The sequence below is a fragment of the Oratosquilla oratoria genome, chromosome 29, assembly GCF_046742065.1.
Source record: "Oratosquilla oratoria isolate Oo_2021 chromosome 29, ASM4674206v1, whole genome shotgun sequence".
NCBI lineage: Eukaryota > Metazoa > Arthropoda > Malacostraca > Stomatopoda > Squillidae > Oratosquilla > Oratosquilla oratoria.
Window position 1 is genome coordinate 43,587,798 of NC_134805.1, and position 12,500 is coordinate 43,600,297.

Sequence of the window (12,500 nt, forward strand, 5' to 3'; positions counted from 1 at the left end):
TCATGTCGGCCTTTGATGGCTTATAATTAAAGTGCATTGTGGTTGTTAAAATCTATATATATACATATATATATATATATATATATATATATATATACGTATATCTATATTATATACACACACACATATATATATATATATATATATATATATATACGTATATATATATATGTATATATATATATATATATATATATATATATATACATATAATGAATATTGAAGGGATGGATGTATGCATGCCTTAGATAGATATCGCCCTTATATTAGGAGAAATGTCTTTATGTATATACATAGACATAGATACACGTGTATGTATGTGTACGTATGATTCTGCGTGTGCACACATGTATGCACACGCACACATGAACCTAATGTCATACAGGAGAATCTGATTGCATTTCGCATGAGAGAGGGGCAGGTAGTTAAGATCTCGCACGCGCTATTTACTCTTGCGTACGCGCGTTCACGCGTACGCAACTCCAAGGAGAATTCAGTTACAGAATGCTGTAACAAGTGGAGCGTTGGTCGCACGCAGATTGAGACAGTGGCTGTCATTATGATGTTTGTACGTGAGAGTGCGGATGTTGGAATATGCACACAAAATATGTATGTATGAATAGACAGCAAGACAAATACATTTCTTTTGTATATAACTCATACACACACTCCATATACATTATATATATACATAAATACATAAACATACTGTATGTATATATATATATATATATATATATATATATATATACGTATATATATAAACATATATATATATTTGTGTGTGTGTGTGTGTGTGTGTGTGTGTGTGTGTGTGTGTGTGTGTGTGTGTGTGTGTGTGTGTGTGTGTGTGTGTGCAGACATGATTTGATGATTCGGTTTAACGTCGCGAACTTCCCCTATCAGCATGCTAGGGCGGTGCTCTATACGGAGGAATTTAATAAACTATGCCCTTGGTCCAACTCGCTCCCGGAAGGGTTCGAACCGCCGTCGCCTTGACCACTGCTCGGCCGGCGAGCATCCATAATATATGTATATATACATATATATATAATATATATTATATATACATATATATACATATATATATATATTCATGTATATGTATATATCGTGGAAGCAGGTTTTCTTTAAAAAGAAAAAATTAATAAATGCGTATTCGGAGCTACAAGTCTTCTGAAAGTTGATTTTTGGTAATAGGAAAGGCAGAATAGTTGATTGCCAGTAGACATTAGGAACTAATGTTGAGGAAAAGTATAAAAACGTTACGCTAAACGCAGTTATCATTTTCAATGTAACAGATACAGAGTACAAGACATAATCTCCATAGAAAAAAAAGCTTTGTGGGAGGTCACAACACAAGACGCAGGGAGAGGTCACATCACAAATGTAAGATGGTGGTGGAACTTGAGGGCCAAATGTCCGCCGGGGTTCAGCTGTCTGCCGAGTGTTCACTGGGGTCCATGTGTCCGCTCCATGACTCTGGCGTAACGCGGAGACGAACTTGGGTGTCGTTGTAGTTAGAAGATGTGTTATTATGGTTAAGAGGGGTACAAATTCTGGGGAGGGGCTTCATGATGGGGAGTATGGTAAGGGTTTTCACTTTCTTGTTGATAAAAGGTTGCAAGTTTCTTATGAAAAGTGCTTCTAGAAATGAAGAGTAAATTTTTCTAATTTCTTAGCGAGAATAATGGTGTTGTCTTCTAATAGATTTTTTGTGATATGTATATTGTGTCTTTCCAATAGATGTAGTTTGGGACCTCCACGCGACGAGTAGGATGACATTCTTTTCGACAATGTCGTTCTTGTTCGGCCAACATAGCAGTCGAGAAGCGTACAGTTCTCTAGGGGGCAGGAAAAATTATATACTACGTTACTGCAAGCGGGACCATCGGGGCAAGGAGAAGTGTTTTTTCTAACTCAAAGTGTATCTGTTTTTTTGGTTGCGGTAGTATATGGAGAGACGAACTTTGTCATTCTAGCTCCTGGGTTTGAAGTTCCGATGAATGATTGTGATCAAAACCTTTGCGTCTTCCTTATAAGCTGTGGACATTTGACCACAGCAAAACAGAGTAAAAATCTGACCTTTGCCTACTACTGGGGTGGGAAGCCCGTTGCACCATTTGTCCATGACTCTTTCTAGTCCTGATTGGAATGTCCATTATTTACAAGAACTTGAATGACCCTGTTTATTTCAGTTTGGGTGGAGGTCCAGTGTGAGTAGTGGGTGAGTGCCCTCCTAAAGAAGGCACTAATGATACTGTCTTTGTAACGTTGGGGGCACTCACTATTCTCATTAAGACAGAGACCGGGGTTGGTAGACTTAACATAAACTGAAGTGAAGTGGTCGCCATCTTGTTAAAGCTGTGGATCGAGAAACGGAAATAAGCCATTGACGTCTTTTTCAGTTGCGAATCTTAATCCTGATGTTTCTTCTTGTAGGTTACGGAGTGATTCTCTTTCTTGTGTTGACAAGGCCATGATGAATATATCGTCAACATATCTGCTATACACCATGGGTTTGTCTTGGATTGAAAAAAAAATTCTCTCTCGATTGACTCCATTAAAAATTTAGCAAGGAGTACGCCTAAGGGGGAGTTCATCGCTACACCGTCAACTTGTTGGAAGAAGTTACCGCAGGGACACCGGAAGGCAGTTTCCATGGAGCAGATCTCGAGCAGGCTTTGGAGAAGGTCCTAATTAGTGAATAATGTTACAGATGTAATTAATTATTCGTGTACTTGGGGTGTTAGTAAAAAGGGACTCTACACCAAGAGAAGAAATAAGTCCTCAAACGGAAACGTCCCTAATGGAGCCTAGGAAATCCTTAGATGAGACGTAGCTGTGTTGTGTAGTTATGAAGGGCGTCAGAAGTTGGTTCAGGAGTTTGGCAATGTTGTACATAGGCCTAGAGATCTGGCTGATGATGGAACGTAGAGGGTTTCCTAGTTTGTGTGTCCCCACGTATCCATATAAATAACCAGGCTTAAAATTACCAGAAATTTTAGTCAGTTTAACGCCTCCGTTCTTGGCGTTAATGGCATCTATGGTCTTGTTGGTGCTTCTTATAATGTCTAGGTTGGGTTTGCGGTTGATTCTTTCGAATTTAGTTGGGTCCCTGAGAATATCATCAATTTTCGAAAGGTATTCGTCAGTGGAGATAAGGCCTTTCTGACGGTGATGTCCTTGTTGCATCGGAGTCGTTTGGTTGCATCGAAGTGACGTTTCTTAAGGAGTTTGCTGGCAAAGGAGCCTTTGCTATAGTTGTCCTCGGAGATTAGCTCAAGTTGGACATTTGGTTTGACCTCCACCTTACCATCCTTGGCGAGATGGTGAATCTGTTCAAGTAGGACTTCTGTCTCAACACGTTTACTGTACAGTTTAGGTTTTGACAAAACATGACAAATCAAACCTAGTTATAGAAGTTCAACAAGGTCACGGTCAGGTTGAAAGTTCGTCAACATAAGGCCTTTGTTGGGGCGAGGGATCTTGATAGGGCCACCGATGACGGAGGAGTTTCTTTACATTCTTTCTGGTGATAGAGTCCCGGTAGACATTAACGATACGACAGAGGGCTATTTCCAAGTCCTCTTTCCTCTAGAGGGGGATGTCTTAGTTATTCCAAAGTCTATTTTGGGACTCTACATCAGAGCGGAGAAAATCGACCAAATGAGACTTGACTTGGAGCTCATCCTCGACTATGGACCTCCTGAAGTCCAGGGTGTTTCTTCTTAGTCTTGCTGAGGTCAATTGAGAGGGATTTTTTTTCAGTCCAAGACAAACCAATGGTGTATGGCACATATGTTGACTATATATTCATCATGTCCTCTTCGACACAAGAAAGGAATCACATCTTCCAATTACACCGACACCCAAGTTCCTTTCCGGCGTTCCACCAGAGTCATGGTACGGACATTTGGACCTCAGCGGATACTCGGGTCGCGTCACACAGTGAAATTTGGCCCACAGTGATAGAAAAATTTCCCCGTCATCTCACACTTGTGATGTGACCTCCCCCTGCGTCTTGTATTGTGATCTCCCCCAAAGCTTTCTATGTATATTGTCTTGTACTCTCTGTATCTGTTATATTGAAAATGTTAAATGCGTTCGATGAAACGTTTGTATAATCTTCCTCAACAATAGTTCCTAATGCCTGCTGACAATCTATTACTCCGTTTCCTATTACCAAAAATCAACGCTCAGAAGAGTTGAAAGTCTACCCGAGAAGCTTTGTAGCACCGAATGCGCAGTTATGTTTAGCAATATATAAATACATACATATATATATATATATATATATATACTGTATATATATACACATATGTACACACACACACACACACACACACACATATATACATATATTTACATATATATACATATATATATATATATATATATATATATATATATATATATATATTCAACAAAAACCCACTGTGTTGGATAAGAAGAAATGAAATAAAATTAATTCCATATATTTCGATCACGGACTGTGATCCTCTTCAGTGGAATACAGAAAGGTAGAGCAAATGGCATGTCTTATATACAATAAGAATAAGGGACAAGGGTAGGACTCAGGTAGCATCTAGTACTTTGCGGGGCAGGTCACCCGCCTTCACCAACGATGGTAACAATTTGTTGACTGCCCAGGTGGTAAGGCAGTCAGGTGACCACTGTCCATATGACATATTAAAATTTGGAAATTTGTTAATCAGGGATGATTCTATTATTTTTCTTTTAAAACTGCATTTTGAATTAAAGATAATCTTTGCCTCATTCCAATCCATATGATGGCCTTCCTTGTCTACATGTTGGAAGACAGCGGAATTATGTTGTGCGTATTTAATTGAATTTTTATGTTCTTTCATCCTAGTATATAAATCTCTACCTGTTTGTCCCCAATATACATTGTTACAATATGTCATAAAGAAAGTGTTCCCCTAAGACCCATCATTTCAAATAGAAATTCTTGTACGAGTAAGACATCAAAATGGCTCACGAACATTTTATCACAATTTGTAGGGTGCTTTTCCGACTCGCATAATTCAGAAACATTTCATAAGTAAGATTTCATAAGAAGATCATCAATCATCATTTTATCTGGGCAGAGAAAATTACTAAGTCTTGATGTAGTTTCTCTGTTCACCTGCATCAACGTAGCTGAGGTTTTAGCTTTCTTAGAAACAAAATTACAAAATTATCGGGACCAACTACCAATCTCTGTCAGCAAAATCATTAAACTAACGGAATTATGTGCTAACACTAATACCTTCTCATTTAAAGATCAATATTATAAACAGCAGTTCGGATGTTCAATGGGATCTAATCTCTCCCCAGTGTTAGCTAACCTATATATGGAGTATTTCGAGACAGTGCTTTTACAAGACATTAAGCCACAAGGAATGTTTTGGTATAGGTATGTGGACGATATCTTTACGATTTGGGATGACGAATGGGGATCTTTTGATGCTTTCTTTGAACAAATAAACAACTTAGCCACTAATATTAAATTCAAAGTTGAATGGGAGGTGGATAATAGACTACCATTTTTAGATATCCTATTAATACGGCATCAGGACCAATTGTCCTTCACTGTGTACAGAAAGCCCACACATACGGGGAGTTATGTGCACTTTTTCAGTCACCATCCTGATAAAATTAAATATAGTGTTGCCTCAGGTCTTTTCCTGAGGGCACTTAGATTATGTAGTCCACATTATTTGGAAATGGAGATAACAACCATCAGGAATCAATTAAAAAGAATAGGGTATCCTGATTGGTTTCTAAATAAAGCCCTAAGTAAAGCCAAAACTAGTTACTTTGGATCCACTTCCCATTCCAGTAAGAACTTCAGTTGGGACAAAAACTGTATTAAATTGCCTTATAATAGATCCTTAAATGACATATCTCAATTTCTTCCACAGGAAGATATCAAAATTGTTTTTTAGTTATCCCAATAATTTGTTTAAGAAAATAGTCAATGTACATCAAAGACCTAGAGAAGAAATACATCAAGGTGTGTATAAACTCCCTTGCTCTGATTGTAACAATGTATATTGGGGACAAACAGGTAGAGATTTATATACTAGGATGAAAGAACATAAAAATTCAATTAAATACGCACAACATAATTCCGCTGTCTTCCAACATGTAGACAAGGAAGGCCATCATATGGATTGGAATGAGGCAAAGATTATCTTTAATTCAAAATGCAGTTTTAAAAGAAAAATAATAGAATCATCCCTGATTAACAAATTTCCAAATTTTAATATGTCATATGGACAGTGGTCACCTGACTGCCTTACCACCTGGGCAGTCAACAAATTGTTCACCATCGTTGGTGAAGGCGGGTGACCTGCCCCGCAAAGTACTAGATGCTACCTGAGTCCTACCCTTGTCCCTTATTCTTATTGTATATAAGACATGCCATTTGCTCTACCTTTCTGTATTCCACTGAAGAGGATCACAGTCCGTGATCGAAATATATGGAATTAATTTTATTTCATTTCTTCTTATCCAACACAGTGGGTTTTTGTTGAATCTTTACGAATGTGTTACGACATTACTTTATAGTTATATATATACATATATGTATATATACATATATATACATATATACATATAAATACATATATACATATATATATATACACATATATATATGTATACATATATATATATATGTATATATATATATGTACATATACTTATATATATATATATATATATATATATACATTTATACATATATATCTATATATTGAAAAATGGAAGACAAATGAGTGGAAGGGTGGTGAGTTAAACATAGAGAACAGTTGGAGTTTTATTCACTGACGTTTCGTCCTTACCAGGACATTCTCAAAGTACATACATTTTCAGAAAATTAACAGCTTATATAACCCATCCTTGCCGAATTCCCCTCCCTCTAGCATCCGTCCTCTACCCTTTTTTCATGTGACTCCGACCATGTCACATGAAAAAAGGGTAGAGGACGGATGATAGAGGGAGGGGAACTCGGCAAGGATGGGTTATATAAGCTGTTAATTTTCTGAAAATGTATGTACTTTGAGAATGTCCTGGTAAGGACGAAACGTCAGTGAATAAAACTCCAACTGTTCTCTGTGTTTAACTCACCACCCTTCCACTCATATGTATATACATATATATATATATATGTATATATATATATATATATATATATATATATATATATATATATATATACATACAATTGGGCTACTAGTCTTAATTAAATTCATTATTGTCTTATTTTCTTTAACCTACAAAGTTTTGTTTTGTTTGATCAACTTCAACCTCAACTTACACGACCATACTCGACTGATAGAAATTGTTATTTCCTGGTTAGATATTTAGGCGCACTCTCTAGATTTCGGCACCTAGATGGAGTCGCTATCAGCCTACGACTCGTTCAATTTGTGGGCCGTCCAGCAGTTGTCAGTGAAGCAAAGTTACAAAGGAATTGGTGTCTTCTTTGTTGATGACGAGGTAAAAATGAATGAAAAAATATTCAAATAAACTAATAGGTAGAATAAATAAGCAAATGAATAAGTTGATAATTAATAGTGATGATAATAATAATAGTAACAATAATGATAATGATAATAATAACAATGATAATCGTAAGAATGATAATAATAATAATAATAATAATAATAATAATAATAATAATAACAATAATAATAATAACAATAATAATAATGATAATAATAATAATAATAATAATAATAATAATAACAATAATAATAATAATAATAATAATGATAATGATAATAAATGATAATAATAATAATATTAATAATAATAATAATAATAATAATAATAATAATAATAATAATAATAATAATGATAATAATAATAATAGTAACAATAATAATAATAATAATAATAATAATATTAATAATAATAATAATAATAACAATAATAATGATAGATAGAAAATAATAATCAGAAATTGATAATAATGAAAATGATAAAACAGATTTCAAGTAATTGTAATCACTAATAACAATCAATTAAAGATAACAATATCTATAACAATAACAATTAACATTCAATAATAACGATAATCATAATAGAAATAAAAATAATGGTATACCCAATTAATAACAATAATAATGATCAACATCATCATTAATATTGATAAAAAAAATACATTGAAGCATGCAATATATACAAGATGAATAAAATTGGACAACTGAGAACGATTTAGAAAACTTATCAGAGTCCCAAACCTTGAATAGAGACCGAAGGAAGTATGGGGATCCTCAGTGACCCATGAAACTAGATAAGTGATCCAAACTAGCTCATATTCAAGGAATCCTAGAAACGGCTTAGAAGACTTAACTAAAGTCCCAAACCTAGATGAGAGACCGAGGGTGAATAGGGAAGAGGGGGTGATTCCTCAGTGACCCGTGAAATTAGATATGGGAACAAAACTCGCTTATACTCAATGAATCCTAGAAACAGCTTAGAAGACTTAACAGAGTCCCAAACCTAGATAAGAGACGGAGGGTGAATGTGGAGGAGGGGGTGATTCCTCAGTGACCCGTGAAATTAGATATGGGAACAAAACTCGCTCATACTCAATGAATCCTAGAAACAGCTTAGAAGACTTAATAGAATCCCAAACCTAGATTGGGGACCGAGAGTGAGTGGGGAAGAGGTTGGGGTCCTCAGCGACCCGTGAAACTAGATAAATGATCAAAACTCGCTCATGCTCAATGTATCCTAGAATCACGTGATATATCTGTATTCTACCAAAAGAAACACTATCTGAAGACGGATCCTTTATTAGTACGACGCCTCGCTTATTAGAGCTTTATTAAGTGCACATCTGTATACAGACACTAGAATATCACTAGAATATCTAGGATGAGGAATGGAGTTCTAGTCGAGACTTGTTGGCGTTAAGTGACTATGGTAGTAAACAAGGTGATATGGAAAAATATCTACACGAATCTAGGTTGTCACTCTAGTCGTCAACTGAAACACTATTCTAGAAACTATCATGGACATTTATTATAATTTGCCTGATTTTATTATTTCAATTTATTTGTTTATTTTATCTTTTTTTTTTATTATTGTTGACAATCTGCTTGGGTTTGGGGTATATGAAGTGAATGTCCGAGGCTAAAAATGGAACTAAGGACTGGTAAGCCTAAAAAATTATATATATATATATATATACATATATATATATATATATATATATATATGTATATATTTATTTATATAGATAGATAGATAGATATATATGCATATATATATATATATATATATATATATATATATATTAATATAAATATATATATATATATATATATATATATATATATATAGCCTCCCTACACTAACGTTAAGTTAATGAACGTATGGGAAAATGACCTTTACAAATTCTCATAAAAAAAGTCATCATAGATAGACCTTCAAAGCACTTGGATGCACTTACCCTTCTCCTTTAGTCCTGGAAACAATATCATACCTCCAGGTAGACAACCCTAATCATCCTAACGACAACATTGGAAAATATATGTATATACATGAACAGATAGTAAGAGGGACTCGGCACTAAACACAAACTCAAACGATTTTTTTAAGAAAAAAATCGAAAAAAGGCAGATTTTTAAACAAAACATATTTTAGAATATATATATATATATATATATGCGTGTGTGTGTGTGTGTGTGTGTGTGTGTGTGTGTGTGTGTGTGTGTGTGTGTGTGTGTGTGTGTGTGTGTGTGTGTGTGTGTGTGTGTGAGTGTGTACATATATATGTATGTAGATATATATATATATATATATATATATATATATATATATATATAAATTAAAGATTTTTTTCGGCAAAAGGGACAATTCTTTTTTTTTTTTTCCACAAAAAGACGAAGACAAAAAAATTATACATAATACATAAAAATTTGCTCCATTTTTGGGGGGATCAACATCTCCACTAACCCTGTGGGCGTTCCGAGCCACGATCGTGGCTCTGCGAAGAAGAGTACTCCAAGCCACTTCCGAGGCCCCATATGCTACCTGCCAATCAAGAAACACGGACTGTGGAGGGTGAGGTTTGGTCTCTGAACGCGAACCGAAAGGGAAGTACAGTCACCGACAAAAGTAAATCTCCTAGACGACATATCAGGATTGCGCGTTCGAACACCGTAACTAACCAACCCATTCCATCCGACCCCAGTCTTTCTCCCTCTCAACACCGTATTCTACCCATTTCTAGGAGCCAAACAAAGCAGGAAATGATGCAAGGAGACATGTAATTAACTTTATATATATATATATATATATATATATATATATATGTATATATATATATATATATATATATATGTATATATATATATATATATGTATATATATATATGTATACATATATACATATAGATAATATAAATATATATATATAGGTATAAATATATATATATACATATATATATATTACAGGTGAAAAATGTAATCACACATTTGTCAATCACGGTAAAACCACTGTTGGAGTAGAAAAGACTGGAAACGGGGAATCTATATATTTCGATTGCAAATAAAAATATACAGATTCCCCGTGTCCAGTCTTTTCTACTCCAACAGTGGTTTTACCGTGGTACATATATATATATATATATATATATATATATATATATATATATATATACAGTATATATATATATATATGTATATATATATATATATATATATATATATATATATACATATATATATACATTTACACCAACCGGCAGGTCTCACTGCAGTTTACCCTGTCCGTTTGAACGGTGAGCCTAGGGTTGTTACTTTGGTCGGTAATTGTACCTGGGAGTGTTTTGAAGATTGCAACTGCAGACAATAAACTCCACTTGAGAACGAACACTTTATTAAATGTACAACATTTCATTCCTTTACTTAAAAACGTCCCAACGACCAAAACGTTGTACATTTGATAAAGACTTCCTCAAATGGTAGAAAGAACCATAATGAATTTAAAGAAACCGAGGATTTTATTTGGGAATTTATCGTGGTTATAATAATATGCACCATACCATTGCAAAAAGAATGTTAAAAGGTTTAGGTCAACTTAGTTTATGGATGTGAAATAAACTTATATGTTAGGAAGTAATACACATGCAGCTGTTTTATTTATCTCATGTCCCTAATATGTCCAGTCATGTATGGAGTGCCCCAAAGAACATTTTTTGTGCCTAATAATGAATATATGTATAAAAGAACAAGTGCACATCTATAGATAATTGGTATCATGTTACAAGTGTACCCAGTCATGGGTGGTGTACCCCAGGGATCAGTGCTGGTACCTGTATTCTTTCTGATCCAAATATCTTATTAGAATTTTATCTTTGTATCAAATAGAGTTAGAGGTTCAAAATAAAGCCTATAGAGTCTCAAGGGTCCTCCTCAGCTGAATAAAACTTTCTGGTATTTCCCGACGCAACATGCATAACATGTAACACCTAACTCGTGTCCTATACTGATTCATTCTCCTACATTTATTCTACCTGCCACCACGCGATTTCATTCAACTGAGGGAGTTCTCTCTTATTCTCTAGAGGTTTTTGGGTGTCATGCACTGCACGTTTCTTTCAGACCCTAAACTATTCAGTTCACTTAAGGGAGTGACCACTGTATTGGAGAGGTTGGAAAATAACCCTTATTATCTCAGTTCTGCTGTGTCATAATATATTGTAGCTACGAAATACAAAATTCATTGCTCCTTATAGATAATTACAGGGCTGGTTCAGCATATTTTGATTTGGGAATGAGTTCATAATATATCTATGAAATATTAACTTTGTTTCTTAAATTTTTTAGAGAACGTTCATACTGACACGATACTTTAAATTACACCCTAAATATTATATCAATTTAGCGTGTGTCTCTTCAGGTACATACAGTACATACATACATACATACATACATACATACATACATACACACATACACACATACATACACGCATACATATATAAGCTTACATACATACACATATACATAAACACACACATATATATAGCATATGTGTATACATGTGTATGCGTGTGCGAGTGCGTGCGCGACTAAAAGATGAGCCTCTAATACTTTGATCAAATGCAGAATTATCGAAGAGGCAATGAGCTTCGTCTATTCTCCCAATTAACTTGAATGATTAATTAATCAAGTTCATCGTAACTGATACAATTTTTTTTCTAAATGTTCTATCCTGAAAATTAATTCGCTTGATCGGGAAATTCAAGTATCATATTGATACATTTCTTGTGGTTTGTTGGTGTACATATCTACTAGAGTTTTGGCTCTCAACCTAGGGGCCATGACCCGATGTTATAAATTCACAGATTTCTCTATAATAATTGGATTCTGAATAAAATGAATCCATCACCCTGTCCTGGCTAAAGGAATATAAAATAAATATGATTGACAACTTTGTGATCAAGCAAGGTGTTTATCTACATCAACATTTT

General features: G+C 34.5%; 1 protein-coding gene across 2 annotated transcripts in view; it reads right to left on the reverse strand.

Moving 5' to 3' along the window:
- LOC143040758 (glycine receptor subunit alpha-2-like) overlaps positions 1 to 12,500 on the reverse strand; it is a 306,682-nt gene that overhangs the window by 8,579 nt on the left and 285,603 nt on the right. The window contains exon 9 of one of the 2 annotated variants that reach the window (XM_076212161.1): positions 9,979 to 10,056. The exons of the other annotated variant lie outside the window; for it this stretch is intronic. Coding sequence (XP_076068276.1) covers positions 9,979 to 10,056 — 78 coding nt within the window. The remainder of the gene's footprint in view (positions 1 to 9,978; positions 10,057 to 12,500) is intronic. 2 annotated transcript variants of the gene reach the window in all.